Source organism: Budorcas taxicolor, chromosome 3, assembly GCF_023091745.1.
Source record: "Budorcas taxicolor isolate Tak-1 chromosome 3, Takin1.1, whole genome shotgun sequence".
Classification (NCBI taxonomy): domain Eukaryota; kingdom Metazoa; phylum Chordata; class Mammalia; order Artiodactyla; family Bovidae; genus Budorcas; species Budorcas taxicolor.
The window spans coordinates 56,753,402-56,770,698 of NC_068912.1; the positions used below are offsets into that span (position 1 = coordinate 56,753,402).

Here is a 17,297-nt window from a genome sequence, read left to right on the forward strand (position 1 = left end):
AAAGCCCTACCAGTTATTGGTCTGCCCTGGCCAGCACTTTATATCTTCCTTTTCCAACCTTTACAACAAAAATACTGTTCTCTTCATTGATTAGCTACACTGCTAAACGCAGGTCCATTTGACTCTCAAATTCATGCTCCCTGTTCTGCCTCTGTGAGTGAAGACCAAATTCCCTGTTTAGACAATGTATTACTGAATTGGGTATTTACTCAACCCAGTATCATACAATACTTGCTTGGAACAACTGAGCCAGGGCTGAGAACAGGAAAACTGTTAATTGAGAGTCTCTCCTTCAAGAGTGAAAGAGAATCAGCAGACATGGGTATTCTCAAAGAAATATTACAGACACGTCTAAACTGTGCAGAAAATGTTAACCAGATTAACTTTTTCTTTCAAATTCCCTTTTTATTCTGACAGCCCTTTTTCCTTCTAGTTATGCATATATCCTAAGTATACCTTGTAAATTTTCTGTCTGAAATTTCAGTACCAGTAATGAAGTACTGAAATGGGATTTCTTTGGAAGGAATGATGCTAAAGCTGAAACTCCAGTACTTTGGCCACCTCATGCGAAGAGTTGACTCATTGGAAAAGACCCTGATGCTGGGAGGGATTGGGGGCAGGAGGAGAAGGGGACGACAGAGGATGAGATGGCTGGATGGCACCACTGACTTGATGGACTTGAGTCTGAGTGAACTCCCGGAGTTGGTGATGGACAGGGAGGCCTGGCGTGCTGCGATTCATGGGGTTGCAAAGAGTCCGACACGACTGAGCGACTGAACTGAACTGAATGAAGTACAAGACAAAAAGCAGCAAAGGCCTGTCAGCTTGCAAGTCACAAATAAACCCCCAAATCATGACAGACCAGGGAGGACACGTACCTCTCTGCTGGCAGTGATATGTGAAGGTTAAGTTCATGACACTGCACACGCACTCCACTTGGAAAAATCTCTTTCAGCATCAAGGCCATGGAAGAAAATATTAAAACAGGACACCAAACCATTTTTCCCCTTCCCACTGAGTGTTTATTTTATAGCTTTTTCATCAGGTAATCAACTGAAACACTTGAACAACAGAGAGCTGGCCGAATGTTAAGGAAAAGGAGTGATTATCTCTCCAACAGATGTGACAAAATGGTTTCAACTTGGAAACAGTATTGTGTAAATGAATCAAGTGAACAGCAGAGGGGGAGAAAAAGAGAAAGCAGAGACAGAGGAAGGAGCAAGCATCTTCCAACGTGGATTGTGAGGGGGAAAAGGCACTCTTCTTCAGCTGTCTTGTGTATTATAAACTGAAAGTCAAAATATACAATCCATGTTTGCCAAAATTACATTCGACACTGCTTTAGAGATGCTCACACACCTGAGTCTCAGTAGAAAGCTTTAGAAGCTGTCTGAAAATCAGATAGACAGCACCAATGTGTCTAAACCATAGGCTTACCAGTAATGGGTTTTAAAAGAGATCATCACCATCAGGGTCCTTTTTATAAATAGTACTGCAAAGGTCACAAAGCTGCATGAACTTAAATTACAGGATAAAGCTGATGAACTGATTGCCCATTTCTATCTTTACAATTCCCTCTCCAGTAAATCAGAAAGCAAGCTCCACTCGAGAGGAGTTGAATTGGCAGTACGTCTCAAATGGGGTGCTTTCCCCCTCCAAAGGCTGCCTGAGCAGCAGTTTAGTTGATATCATCCAGCAGCTTTGCATAGGGTGAATGGATGCAAAAATTTAACAGCAATTGCCTTACTTCCTCTCAAAGCAAACAGCACTAAGTTATGAAGAGGCACATTTTCAACTTATGAAGTAGAAGCACCTGGACCTCTTAAAAAACAAACTTCATAAAAGGTTACAATACCGGGTGCCTCTCATAATAAAGGATTTTAGGGCCATAGGTGTGTTTGAGAATGATCAATGGGAAAAACCAGAGAGATGGTTTACACAGATGTTCTCTATGTAGAATTTGAATAGAAATTAAAATACCAGCTATGCATTTGGGAACCAGCCTTTAGTTCAATTCTCTAGTGCTTTTAGAATTTTTATTTCATTTTATTAGAAAAAGAGAATCATTGTCTACAAACTATTTTCTTTCTAACTATTCAAATACAATGAGCAAATCACCTGCAATATCAAAATACTGTTTGTAAATCACGGATGGGACTCACAATTTTAGGAATCTCTGATAGGACATATATTGAGAAAGAGCAACACTGGACTTCAAATTATAGGCATTAACTGAATTTTAAAAATAGAAAATAAAATGCAAAGTTTAAAAGTCAGTAAGCTTTCTCTGATTTTCAGTCATTTAAATCCAATCATCAGGAATTCAGAAGCACCCAGTATGTTCAAAGTTGCACAAATGCATATGGATGATAGAAAAGTAATCCCCATGCAATACTTTATGCATTCTTGTCAGATATATTTAAGTGATACTTTACAGATTAAAGCTGGGTAAAACCAAAATATGTCCTTTCCATTAAATTTTAAAAGTCACAATAATTTATCAATAGTTGCCATTTCACAGCAATTAGAAAACAGGAGTTGATACAAGTTGAACGAAAAGGTACTTTTCCCTCTTTTAGGAAATAAACATAGATAGATATATACACACACATACACACATAACATTATCTTTTAAAATTCAAAGTGGTTAATTTGCTATTGTATTGTATAAAAAAAAATTTTCCCCTATTTTCAAAATACTGAAAAAAGCGCAGAGGCTGAAAAAGAAAAATCACACTTGCCATTTTAAAAAAATACATTACCATCTCAGTGGTTCTGTTTATTTGATTATAAAGTTAGGTATTATAAGGACTCTGCACTTGTCAGGCTCCTAGGACTATATTAGACCACATGGGATTAAATCTAACCCTTTCTCAGTCTCCAGGAAGGATACTTCTCACCCACCCTGAAAGATGATAGCATAAATGCCCCTATTCTGAACAGCTAAACTAGGAAAGAAAACCTGCCCACCTGGAAGCAATCCAAGTTATGAAAGTTTATGAATCTGTGGGAGAGACTGCCTGGATCAGAAAGCTATTCTTTGGATATAAGTTAGGAGCTGTTTTGGAAGTATATAAACTCTTTTAGGCCAGTAGGGTACAGATTCAAAAGTGATTTCTCTATAAATAATAACCTGCCTCAGGGGTTGGCAAAGTGCAACCCATGGTCCATATTTGGCCTGTCACCTGTTTCAGCAATTAAGTTTTATTGGGACACAGAGAATAACCTGTATCCTAGGGTTCCTTAGCAGATAAATGTCAGATGCCCCATCCCAAGGCGGTATTTTACTTTTGGGCAAGGAAATCATTTGTATATATTTTCAACAAATGCCTGCAAAAGATATTAAATTCACAAAAAAGTCAAAAAAGAAAAGTATGCCTGTTGATATACTCTTAATATTGTTCCATTATCGGGGGGAAGGGCCGGGGGGTGGGGAGGGAAGGGTGTTACAATGACTTTTCCTGTCAACTTCTTTTAGCTTTTCTTTAAATTTGTCCAAAATGTCTTTTGATAACTTGCACTCTCTCCTCCTCCCATACAATCAACAACCTTTAAAGCAAGCTGCCTGAAATGCTTAACATAGTCTGGTGAGGCCTTGTTAGGGGATATTTATTTAAACTAAACATATTAAAGGTTACCCTTTTAGAAAATGTTTCCAAAATTCTTTACCTTTGCTACTCCAAGAAGTGGAAGAAAATAAAGAATGCACAAGGGAAATCAAATTCTGCAAAATATACCTTAAAAACCAGAGGTATAAAATAGCTACCATTTCTGAATGGTAATGTAAAATAAAAACAGAAAAGTCTTCCACATTTGAAGAGCAAATTTTCCTCTGCCCTGAGTCAGCTAATGAAATCTTTTTGCAAACAGGGAACAACCTCCTGAACTCAAGCAGCTGCTCATGAATCTGTAAGAGTTCACAGGTGTTTCAATTTTCAATAGTTGTTGAAACAGGGAAGATAAAACACTGAGAAGATATTTATTAAACACAAACTCATATCAAGATGAACTTTTCTTCAACCAGCTTATAAGTGAACTTTTCTCTTTTCTTTGTTAAAAAACCAATGACATGAAACTATATGTTAAAGATGTTTCCATAATACCTTACATTTATATCGCACATTACAATTTTCAAAGTGCTTTCACATGCCATCTCATTTAATCCTCACAACACCCCTGTGAGGTAGGTACAGCAGGTATTTTATCCTCATTTCAAGATGAGGAAACTGAGGCAGAGAGAGGTTAAGTGACTTGCCCAAGGTCACACAGCTGACAAGTGGCAGAGCAAGTCAAGAAATCAACATTTCCGACTCTTCGTCCAGTACTCTTTCCACTATAACTACTGCCCCCAATTATCAATAATGTACTTCGTATCAAAATTGAAAGGCTACTGAAGTTCATTTCAGTGATGTCTTAACAGTAAAGTTAAATGAGAAGTATAAGAACAGTAGATCTGATGGTTTTACTTGACGTAATAAAATTGGTGCAAAATCACTTGTCTAATTACTTATAACCTTTTGGTCCAAATACATAAAATATGCAATATTTACAGCATTTTCCTTTTTTTTTTTTTGTAAATGCAATGCTTTAAAACACATTATACAGCACCTTAGTAAAAATAGTCTACAAGGAAAAGTACAGAAGTAGGAAAATCCTACCCATACCACAGCTCACTAATGGAGATATAATATGGGGTCACCGATATCTGTTTACAGCTTTACAAATAACCCATGGAGAAACAAACACTAAATTTACTTTTTTGATATTAGTATGTGGAAGCCTTAACTAAAACTTTAGGCAGGGTGGATCCCGGTGGTGGAGGAGAGAGCAGCACGGAGCGGAGTGCCCAGGACTGTGCTTCTGGGGCCCCAGCTAGCGTGCCGGGTGCAACACTCACCCTGCCAGTCCCATCACCCACCCCCCGCCACTGCAGCCGCCAGCATGCTGCACCCGCTGCTGCTTGCCTGGCTCTGCCTGGCTGGTTGGCCTGGGGCCTCCAGCAGCTGCCAGCTGCCCTCTGAGGGGAGACCCCTGAGCAAGGGCTGCTGCACCAAGCTGGCCGAGATCACTGTGTACACCAAGGTGCTGGCGCTGTACCAGGAGCAGCATGGCCCGTATAGCTACCTACCTGCCCTAGCAGTACACGGGGCTCTTCTAGTGGGCCCAGATCAAGATGCTGTGCAACCAGGTGTGGGGCAGCATGCTCCAGGTGCCCGCAGGCTCCAGGCTCCAGCTCACTGGCCAGCGCTACTTCTCCTGTCACGCCCACACCATGGTCCAGGATTACTCTTATTTCTTCTTCCTCAGGATGGATGAGGAATATAACCTCTAGCCTCATGGAGTCAATTTCCAAGATGCTATCTTTGTAGACATGCAAGAGAACAGAAAGATGTTTTCCAGCCTTCAAATTGTTTGCAAGGGCAGCAGCTGGAAACCTTCTCCAATGACTGGGAGGTCCAAGAAGACACGAGGCCCAGGTACCACATCTAAGAGAAGGACCTCGGAAAAATCCTCAAAGCTGAAAGCATAGGCAATGTAGCCAAAGTACAGCTCGGATATAATGACATGAATGATGGGGACAAGATGAACAGGACTGCCCTCCACCTGGCCTGTGCCAATGGTCATTCAGCGAGGGTAACTCTCCTCCTGGAGAGAAAATACCTAACTCACTCTGTGACAATGAAAAGAGGACAGTGCTGATGAAGGCTGTAGAATGCCAAGTGGAGGAGTTTGCAACTATTTTGCTGGAACATGGCGCCGACCCAAATGTCACCAATGTCAGCAGCAGCACTGCTCTCCACTATGCTGCGTTTTGCCAGAATATGTCACTTGCAGCAGAGCTGCTTTCATACGACACCAACAACAGAAGCCAGGAACAAGGATGACCTCACACCACTGTATAAGTGAAAGGAAACAGCAAATGGGGGAGTTTTTAGTAAAGAAAGAAGCAAATATACATGTGTTTGATAAGAAGAAAAGAACAGCCCTCATGTTTGCTGTCAGTTATGAGTCAAATGCAGTCAGTCTTCTTCAGCACAGTGTTGGATGTCTTTGGATGGACTGCTGAAGAATGTGCTGTTATCAGTGGTGTTATTATTCACCAACTGATTACTGACTATAAAGAAAAGAGATACCTTCTGAAAATAGCAACTCAGTGGATGAGATTTCTGAGGAAGACTCTTTAAGCAGGTTTTCCAACAAACCAACCTGGTGTTGATTTATGGCCTACATCAGATGATAAAGTCTTAAGAGTTTAAAACCAAGGTTGAAGAAGAAAAGCAGCAGAACAAAAGTAGTGAAATGCAAGTATCTGACAACGTATGTGATGCTGCTGAAGACTGGATTCATTCAGCAGAGAAAGAGTAGAAAAAAATAGCAACCAGCTGTTTCCTGCTACAGAGAATGAAGATTCTGATAGCAGCGATCCTAGCATGCATATGAAGGAAGTAAAGAAAAAGGACAATGAAAAATGGACACCAAAATAATGTGTGATTAGAGGGCATGTAGCTCAGAGGATAAAGCATCTGCCTACAATGCGGGAGACCCAGGTTCGATCCCTGGGTCAGGAAGATCTCCTGGAGAAGGAAATGGCAACCCACTCCAGTATCTTTGCCTGGGAAATGCTATGGACGGAGAAGCCTGGTAGGCTATAGTCCATGGGGTTGCAAAGAGTTGGACACGACTGAGCGACATCACTTCACACCAATGTTTGAAATGACCGATTCACTGACTGGTGGTCTGCTGCATGTGAATGATGACAGTATTTTAAGTAAAGTGGATCAGGATAATGCAAGCCTGCAAAGAAAATATCTAGTGAACAGAACAAGGTCGAAGAACAAACGAATTCTGTGGATGACCTTGATGACTTAATTCAGTCATCTGAAACCGCTTCCAAGGATGGCGAGTTGAATTCTGTGTTGCTACGTGAACAATTTGGCATGGGGTGTAAAGATTCTGTTAGCTTGCTGAAAATTCGGGGTGCAATTCTTTCTATGAAAGATTAATAGAACTTTAAAAAAGCCACTGTGAACTACTTAGAGGAAAAATTAAAATGGAAAGTAAGGTTAGAGGGCTACAGAAACAGCTGTCAAGAAACAAAAGAAGTGAAATCACAGAGCAACAGAAAGTGGAGTGGGAACGACAGCTCCTCAGCTTGAGTTCACCTTAGAGCAAGAAGAGAAGAGAAGTCTGGTATGTCCTATGAAAAAATTAGGGAGCAGTTAAGAAGAAAAGAAGATTGGTAAGATATGGTAAAAAGTTGAAATAAAACAACTTGAATTCACTCTCAGAGCACTAGAAATAAAACTAAGTGAAGTCGCTCAGTCGTGTCCGACTCTTTGCGACCCCATGGACTGAAGCCTACCAGGCTCCTCCCTCCATGGGATTCTCCAGGCAAGAGTACTGGAATGGGTTGCCATTTCCTTCTCCAGGGGATCTTCCCAACCCAGGGATCAAATCTGGGTCTCCCGCATTCCAGGCAGACGCTTTAACCTCTGAGCCACAAGGGAAGCTTAATCAGAAATAAAACTAAGGCTGTGAGAAATAATCTGAATCAGGCTGTAAAGCTGCGAAATGATATCAGAAGCAGCCTTCTCGAGAATGGAATGCAAGGATCTTACAGGATGGAATCCTGATCTTGCCAAACAAAAGGAGATAGAAATGGCTAATAAGGAAATGAACTCGAGTCTATGTCAGAGGATTCACTGGAGGTGACTCACGTTATTGTGCTAACTTAGAAGATGAGCCACAGGATTTAAAGACATTATGTCAACTCACAAGTCAGATGCAAAAAGCACAGGATCAACATACAGAGGCCCTGAGATGTGCTGAGAAAACACAGGATCACATCCAAAAGCTTGAAATTGAAAATGCAAGTTTAAAACCACGGGTCAAAAAGCAAGCAAGCAAAATTGAACAGCTTCAGAAAAACCTGTTAAGTACAAGTTCGACTGATGATCTTACAGCAGAGCTAGAAACTGCATCTTCAAAATGTCTGCACCTGATGCAAAGAGTCAAGTTCTTCAACAGGAGTTATTATCCATGAAAGTAATGCAAAAGAAATGTGAAAAACTAGAAAAGAATAAAAAGAAGCTGGAACCAAGAAGTAGTGAACCTCAAAAGTCATATAGAAATGAATATGATAGAACACAGTCAAGCAGAGCAGTATAAACAGCAGACTGAAGAAAGAGCAAGATAGGCCAGTACTCTTGCCTGGAAAATCCATGGACGAAGGAGCCTGGTGGGCTGCAGTCCATGGGGTCGCTAAGAGTCAGGCACAACTGAGCGACTTCACTTTCACTTTCATGCATTGGAAAAGGAAATGGCAACCCACTCCGCTGTTCTCGCCTAGAGAATCCCAGGGACAGGGGAGCCTGGTGGGCTGCTGTCTATGGGGTCGCACAGAGTCAGACACGACTGAAGTGACTTAGCAGCAATCTAAAAGAAGTCAACCTATTTTTGTAGATACAAGCAGCATCTCAAGAAAACTTAGAGCAATCATGAAATTAGAATAATGCTTGAATAAGAAGTCAGATCCTAAAGGAAATACTAAAGGAATTCAACAATCCTAAAGGAATCCTAAAGGAATTAGTCAATCCTAAAGGAAATCAGTCCTGAATATTAACTGGAAGGACTGATGCTGAAGTTCCAATACTCTGACCGCCTGATGTGAAGAACTGATTCATTGGAAAAGACCCTGATGGTGGAAAAGATTGAAGGCGGGAGGAGAAGGGGACAACAGAGGATGAGATGGTTGGATAACATCACTGACTCGATGGTCATGAGTTTGAGCAGTCTCCGGGAGTTGGTGATGGACAGGGAGGCCTGGCGTGCTGCAGTCCATGGGGTCGCAAAGAGTTGGACACGACTGAGTGACTGAACCGAAGAAGTCAGATGGAACTCAGAATTAAAGACTTGGAATCTGAACTCTCCAAGATGGAAACCTTTTAAGAAGTTTCTAATTAAAAGCAGAATTGGGAAAACATAAGCAACTCTACCTGGGAGAACTAAAGGTTAGAAAGTCATTGGCAATTAAACTAGACAGAACTAATGAAAGGCAGGCAGAGATCAGAATATAACTGAAGAACCAGAAGAAGCTGCTGCTGAATTTGAACCTGGATCCCATAGAGTGTCTCCTCTAGGACCCACAGATGAGACAATCTGTATCAGGACCTACTTTTGAAAACATCACAAGAATATGTACAGATTTTGAGGAAAAAATATATGATCTAAAAGATAAACAGTCAAAATTTCCCTACCGGACTGTTTATATTACATATTAGTTTTTTCCCATTAAACATGATGAAAAAAATCTTTCTTAAAGGAAAATATTTTTGTGGAAAAAAAAAAAAAGAACTTTAGGCAATGTCAACATTCTCTGAAGTGTTTCCCCAATCTTAGATACTGGGGAGACAGGAATAAGAAATACTGCTTTCTTTTTACAGTATTAATAATGATTTAAATTAGTTTTTAACACCAATAATCATCTTTTAAAAGAAAATTAAAATGACCCACATAAATATGGGCAATTCCAACTACAGCAAAAACATTTTTAGCAACCATGATCAAACATTTGAAACCAAAGCACACACTGCCAAACAGTTAATAACACTAGCCAGTAGAGGAGTACAGCCCAAACCTCCAGGCAAAGAAGCAGATGGGTTCATCTTCATTGATGGTTAGTTGAAAAAGATGCTTTATCAAAAACAGAGTATCAGAACTTTTCTGTAGCTGCATCTAGCCTTCAATTAGACCTGCTAGGTATTTGTTTTAGGTGATGTGTAGGTTTTGTCCAGGCAGGAGGTTATAACTCCCACCAAAATTTAACCAGAAAAAAATAGGCTGAAACTTAAACTTCCTGGACCACTGACGTATCAGCCAGAATCTACTTCCTTGACGTCACTGTCTGTATCCTAACACAAAGTGTCTTATATACCCATCAACAATCCAAGTTGTGGAGCTGAGAACTAAGGTAAAGACAAGGTTGGAGTTGTAGTTCAAGAATCTAACTGTCACGCCTTATACTCAGTTCGATTTAGGGTAAATCTTTTCATAGAAAAAGTTCTGTGCAAGGATGTAGAGGTCTCCATCTTTTTCTCGGACAGCATGGGCTCTGATGAACTGGAACTGCTCTAGTGCAAACTCATAGAACTCATTCTCCATTTTCCAAATGTCAGACTGCTGTAGTTTTGCAATGGTTTGTTTAGTAGGGAGTTTCTTCTCTGTGGTTTTCCTAAGATGAGATTTCTTTCCTACTTACAAAGGCAAAAGAGAAAAGATAAATAAATTCTGAGAACACACATAAAAATTAATGCCTGTTTATTTTAAGAGATGACATATGGAAGGCAGGTAACATAACTGTTTCCTCTTAAAATCATTCAGGCAAAAACAGTGTCCTAATCAGTGATTTGTTCCTTCATAAGACAAATCTTTATCCTCGTTAGAGATTTAATGAGATGTCAAATAATAAAAGTAAGAACTGCCACTTGGTAAAGTATAGATGGTCACTGTACATTTTATACTCTCAAATGCTTGGTGTTCTGACTAGTTTGTTTTTAAAGATATAAAATATCTATTTTCAAACTTTGGACTGATTTCTCATAACCTCTATTCTGTATACCTACGTATTAAAAGCTAGGGCATATGCATACTCTAGAAAAAAAAGAGTCCCTCTGTATATCACCAAAGAATATGGGAAAAAAATAAGGATTAGACTGGACCAGCACAGTCACCTTCAGATTTTTAATACCGTCAAGGCTACTGAAACATACTTTTAGGAGCATTGTAACAGACAAGAGCACAGGTTCATTACCAACATGATTCAGTCTTCCGATCCTGCCCCTACCTAAATGGCACCAGACACGTCTAAAGGGTGGAATGCACGGCCATCATTACTGAGTATCACTCAATTTCTAAGGCTGGCACTATAGTCTGTATCTTTCCACTATACCCACAATGCCTTTTAATTATCATCTCATGCACATTTATTCATTCAAAAGATATTTAGTGAACACCATCTGTGTGCCATGTATTGTTCTGTATTGAAAATGGTGAGGAGAAATGGACAATGTACCTGCCTTTCTGGAGTTTTACTCAATAGATTTCAAATAATACATATTTTGCAAGTGGCAAAGTTAAAGTCAGCTTAAAAAAAACAAAAACAAAACCCATCCTTTATATACCTGTACGATAGAGTTCTGCAGCACCCCTGAAGAACCGGGGTAGAGCTGCCTCCAGTAACATGATAAAATCTTCAAGCTCTTCAGTTACTCCCACCAGAAAGTATTCATTAATCAGGTTATACTTGGCTTGATCCATAGCCCACCTGCTTCCCACATTCCTAAAACCAAAGAAAAAGAATAAAAAACCTGGTTGTAAAATATGCTAAGTATTTTTGATGACTTTGACACTGTATATTATGGAAAAAACAGATAAACATGTGTTCATTCAAAGCCTTAATGCCCTTTTATTAATGTCCTTCAGGAGGTACACCTGTTCTTAATTTCCTTTGCCTGTCTCCAATTTCTGCTGAACCATGCAGGGCTAATTCAAATTTTACTAGGCGACACAATATGAACAGTTAAAAAATATGTATATTTATGTGTCCTCCTATCTGATTTAGGTATGAGTGCATCTAATCTTTGTTTACAGTTGACACTTGAACAACATGGGTTTGACCTGCACAGGTTCACTTATATGCAAATATCTTTCAATAGTAGATATTATAATACCATATGAACCATGGTTGGTTGAATTTGCAGATCCAAGGAATCATGAATACAAAAGGCCAACTGTAAGTTATACTGGAATTAACACCTGCCTTGCTCAAGGGTCAACTGTACTCTAAACTTCACTCATTTTAAGAGCTCTCTAGGAAGGTCTAAGCAATTTTGTGTAGTGGTTATCTTCATTTAATTTATGAATTTATGTTTTTTTAAGAAATGGCTCTGCTACAGATCTTTTAATTTTCACATTGTCAGCTACTGACTGTTAATAGCAATTTGGCCCTAAATAAACTATGCCTTTGGATTCTTTTCAGCATTGACATTTCCTAATCCTGATTCCAAGCTCTGCCTTTAAGTAGTACTATATTGAGCAAGTGTCTTTCACCCTTCTAAACTTGTTTTCTCAGCCATTAAAAAGCTGGGGTGGGAACTTCTCTGGTGATCCAGTGGATAAGACTCCACATTTCCACTGCAGGGGGCACAGATTTGATCCCTGGTTGGGCAACTAAGATTCCCCAAGCCACAGGATACAGCCAGGAAAAAAAAAACAAAAAAAAAATACAACTCTTGTGAATTCCCTTGAGGTCCAGCTAGGACTCTGTTCTTTCTCTGCACAGGGCAAAGGTTTAATCCCTGGTTGTGGAACTAAGATTCCACACTGCATGGCTAAGGGACTGTGGCTGGTTGGAGAAGTAAACAAGCTGATTTCTAAGGTCCCTAAAGAAGTTCAATTAAAATCTCAGTAACACTCAACAGAAAAATATATTATTGTTCGAAGGTGGGGGTGGCAAGCTTTTCCTATGAAGAGCCAGACAGTAAAGCCCAAGATGGCTGCACAGGTCATATGGTCTTGGTCACAATTACCTAATTCTGCTTCTGCAGTGCGAAAACAGCCACAGACAATAAACAGATATGGTTGTCTTTCAAAAAAACTATTTATAAAAACAGGTTATGGGCCAAATTTGGTGTCCAGGTTGTAATTTACTGATTCCTGTTGTAAGGAAATGATTAAAAATTGAGAAGACATTCTTTCGAAGCATCCAAGTCTTCTTATATTATTATAGTTGACCTTTGAACAAGAGGGTTTATGGGTGCCAATCAGACCCAATCCCCCACTCCCCAGTTGAAAGTCTGTGTATAACTTACAGTCAGCTCTCCATATCCCCAGCTTTATATGTAAGGATTCGTAGTGCATGACTACAGATCATGCACTACTGTAACACATATTAAAAAAAAAAAAAAAATCTGTGCTTAAGTGGGCCCTCAAAGTTCAAACTTGTGTTGTTCAAAGGGTCAACTCTATTATGTGTTGATACTGAGTAGACCTTAAGGTTCACAGTGACCGAACGCTACATTTCAAACGATGATGGAAAGAACAGAAGGCATTCCTTGCGTCTCTCATGGTTTTAAGGAAGACACTAACTGCATGTGTTTCTTGTTTTTCTACTTTTCCTATTAAAATGATGGACTAGAACAAATAAATACATACCATTATTTTTATAAACTGAAAACTCAGCACATCCTGAAGAAATCAACTCTATTAAAGATAAAACATTTTTATTTTACCTTGGCTTCTCTCAAAGTCAAATCAGTTTAACAGTAAAACCAGGTAAATAATTTACCCACTAAGCCTCTTCTTGATCTAAAATGGGTGGCTAAAACAACAAGCTTAGGAGAAAACGAGGTTTATGAAAGGACTCCTGACTTCTAATTAAGAACACTGCTAGAATATAGCAATATACATAATACCAAAAATCTTTAAAAACCAGCATCTGAGAAATCATGGCAAGCATCTTATACATGAAGAATCTTTTTAAGGTAACTAAAAAACTAGGTTATTACTTAATTACATGTTATTTTTGGTCTGGTCTTTCATGAACTTCCTTACACTGAGCCCTTGATTAATGCACGCACCTTTGTGAAATACAGATTATGGAGAAAAATAAGTAGATTATTGATTAACGCTAACTTTATCTCCCTACCAGCATTCCGAGCTGTGGCCACAGAAGAAGGGGATTTGAAGCCAGAGCTTCTCTGGAGCACAGTCTGAGCCTCCCTCAGCTACACATTCATCAAAGGTCTGGAAAAAATACAGAGCAGAACATGTGAGCCATAAACCCGAGCTTCACCTATCAATTATCTTAATGTGGTAAGTTATTAAATCAATGGCAGCAGAGCTGGATGAGATAGTGACTTAAAGTGATAGGTTACAAAACATACTTGAGACACTGAGCAAGTTAAATATGGCTTTTCTCATATTTTTGTTTCACACCAATGTTTCTAAGAATTCTTTTACCATAAGAATGGAACATCCTCAGATAATAACTTGTCCTTGAAATTAAGTACTGGTTTATGTTGAATCTGTGTATTTATATTTTCTATCCCCTTACCAAAGTAAATTAAATAAGCCTCAAGATACTCTTCAGGAAATAATTATTTGAAAATAATATAAAGTAGAACTACACTTAAGTCTTTCCCTCTTTCCTCATTAAAACGAACAAAAACATCATTGTACAAGCAAAAGTGACCCCAGATACTTATGACTGATATGGCCCCCTCCCAAATGCATCTGACTAAATTAATTAAAGGGCTTCCCAAAACGCAAAAGATGTGGGTTTGATCTCTGGGTCAGGAAGATCCCTTGGGGTAAGAAATGGCAACCCACTCCAGTATTCTTGCCTGGACAAGAGGAGCTTGGTGGGCTACAGTCCAGGTGGTTGCAAAGAGCTGGACATGACTGAGCACACATACAAACTAATGAAAAGGGAAAGAGACTCACGGGTTATGGGTCTAAAATTAAATCAGCTTCACTTTCTTGAGAACTTACTACTATCTGTCACAGGCATTTTCACAGTAGGCTTTATCTATCTGAAATGATGTTACGATGCCAAACTTAGGAGCTCAGGCTGTTGCAGTAGTTGTCTATAAATACCACCTGTTACTTCTGAGAGGAGAGTATGAAAGAGTAGAAAGAGAATGCATCCAGAGTCCAGACTTCTGAGTTTCCAGAACCAGCTTTGACCTTATCTTGAGTAAGTCATTACGGCCTCTAAACCTCACTTTCTAATACATTTCATATAAAGTTAGATAAATTCAAAGGTCCCTTTCAACCAAAACTCTATTCAGAATAGGACGCCAAATCCTTAGATCTGACTATGAATAGAGAAATAGTGGGATAATTATCTTTATTCTGGCAACATTTAAGAGGCAACAGCAAACTACAGTCTGCAATTGACTTGCCCATTTCTTTTACAGATGGCCTTTACCATGATATAGGAAAAAGTTTTATGACTTGGGCTTGAATTTTGAACCAGAAAACTTAAGTTTTGTGTTCATCTCCTCATCTAAAAACCAAGGACATAGTCTTATTTTGAAGAAGAAATAAAATGATGGATGTAAAACAATCTACCACAAAGACCGGCTGGCTCATTATAACCATTCAATAAATGGGATGTATCCATGTCTGTCTGTCTCTCTCCCCACCTGTCCTCCCTAACAGTCAAATACAATGCTTTATTGGTTCTTATTCTCCTTGACCTCCATAGCATTTGTCTATTTCTTTGAACACTGCCCTTTTGGGTTTTTTGTTGCTTCTCTGTACCTTTCTGAAAGTACTATCATTATCTTCTTTTAAGGCATGTTTTGGTCCTTTACCAAATTCAGAAATTCAGATGTCTTTTCTTACCCACACCCTTCCTTAGCTTATTCACACTTCCTTGGACTACTTTATGATTTCCAGGCAGAAGCTTTCCAAATCTGTACCCCTAGATGAATCACTTCTTACATACTTTCTGATACCTAGTGTGCCTTTTCATTGAGTTTCCAGTATTACCTCATATTTTGTATTTCTGGCAATACAACAACATTGCCCCTTGTAATTCAGACTCAAGATCTCAGAACATTTCTTAATTTTTCCTCTACTTCACTTAACTTTCTTGAGGTAATGTCTTTCCATCTTTTTTTTCCCCCAATCATACTTTCATCAGGATCTCACAATGCCATTTCTCCATCCTTACAATCACTTTCTAATCAGGTTCTGTTTCCTCTCTTCCTTCAATCTGCTCTTAGACCACCAGATAGTCTAAGTAGTCACTTTTACATCTTCTACTCAGAAAACGTCAACAGCTTCTAATATATTCAAAGAAAGAAGACACAAACTCCTTATCCTGGCTTTAAAGAGTGCTTCATACTCTGACTTCAATGTGCTAGTCTTATCTCTATGTATAACTTCTTTACCAGATTAACCTGTTCTACAATTTCTCAAGCAAGTCATATGTTCCTGCAGATCTATATATGTTTGCTAAATACATTTTCTTCCTCTCAAAGTGCTTTCCTCTACTAATCTAATATACAACACGCTATCTTTCCAATAACTACTCTGGCCTCAGGTCACTCATTCTTTTAAACTCATGTAAATTAATTATATACTGCCTTGTAATAGGATCAACTATTAGGATCAGGTATGTATATCTATATAGACATCTTTATCTAAAGAACTTGTTTCATGTACTTTGAAAAAAAAATATTATGTTCACTCTTCCAAACTACAGAAAAACTTCCTGGAGGGATCATGCAGTATGGATTTGTGTCCTCCATAGCATACAATATATTGTTACACTAGTTGTTTGCACAATCAATATTTGTAAATGGCTGGGGAAGACTGCACTTCGGAGATTTTGCGTGAGGTTTAAAGGCACAATTCTGGTTGAGATGAAGACGGGTGGTAACATTTTTTCATAAAGCATTCTGACAGTTCCTTAAAGTTCTCCAAAATTATCTTAGGATTTCCCTTCCCCCATACACACACACACACACACACCCCATCACTGTATTTTTTTAAATGAAAACATCTCAGTTTTATACTTAAGACTCAATCAACCCCATTTCCATGGCTATCATATTATTTCTGAAATTTACCAGATGGTCTATTTAAATTTGCTGGTCTAAGTCACTTTCTAAAAAGTGGTTTTATTATCCTTTATGCCAACTTGTAGCTCATAAAAACAAAACCTATGTATCTATCTCTACCATGTTCCAGGTTCCAATAAACCAAGTGGTGATATATCAGAAGGTTTCTGATTCCATGCCTATTCAATTTTAAATGAATCCCAAATCACAGTATGGTGCCTCTGAAACTCAGAAGAGGTGCTTGGCTTCATTATACCTCTGTCTGAATAGTCTCATATAAAAAAAGAAATGAATTACTAAGGTGATTGTGGGTGAACTCACAAACTGTACCACCATTCTGTGTGTGTAAAATTCAAAGACATTAGAAAGATTTTATTTAAATGTAATAAATTAGGGTATTAAAAGAGGTTGCAGTATTAAAAGTTTCCAGAGAATCACTATATAGACAAATTTGGGAATTTAAATACCCACTGTTAGAATCAAAACTGATTAATGAGTAAGTATGTGGGACTGCTATTTTAATCCAAGTTCTCAAGTTAGCCAACTCCTACTTCCTGTGTTCTAAACTGCTGAAAGTATTTGTTTTTCAGACAAAGCAAATGTGCTGATGAAGAATCAAGTTTACTTTTGGCCAGTAGCTTAAAATCTGCTAAAAAGTTTCCCTTG

At 38.8% G+C, this 17,297-nt stretch overlaps 1 protein-coding gene and 1 pseudogene across 1 annotated transcript in view; one reads left to right on the forward strand and one right to left on the reverse strand.

The window, feature by feature from the left end:
- The first annotated feature begins 4,941 nt into the window (after positions 1-4,941).
- LOC128045569 (ankyrin repeat domain-containing protein 26-like) lies at positions 4,942-9,077 on the forward strand (annotated as a pseudogene).
- Positions 9,078-10,023: 946 nt separating this feature from the next.
- The window catches only part of HS2ST1 (heparan sulfate 2-O-sulfotransferase 1), a 187,734-nt gene continuing 180,460 nt past the window's right edge, over positions 10,024-17,297 (reverse strand). Inside the window, exons 5-7 of the mRNA XM_052637779.1 lie at positions 13,706-13,803; positions 11,181-11,338; positions 10,024-10,250 (exon numbers count right to left, since the gene is read on the reverse strand). Of these exons, the coding sequence (XP_052493739.1) occupies positions 10,024-10,250; positions 11,181-11,338; positions 13,706-13,803 (483 nt within the window). The remainder of the gene's footprint in view (positions 10,251-11,180; positions 11,339-13,705; positions 13,804-17,297) is intronic.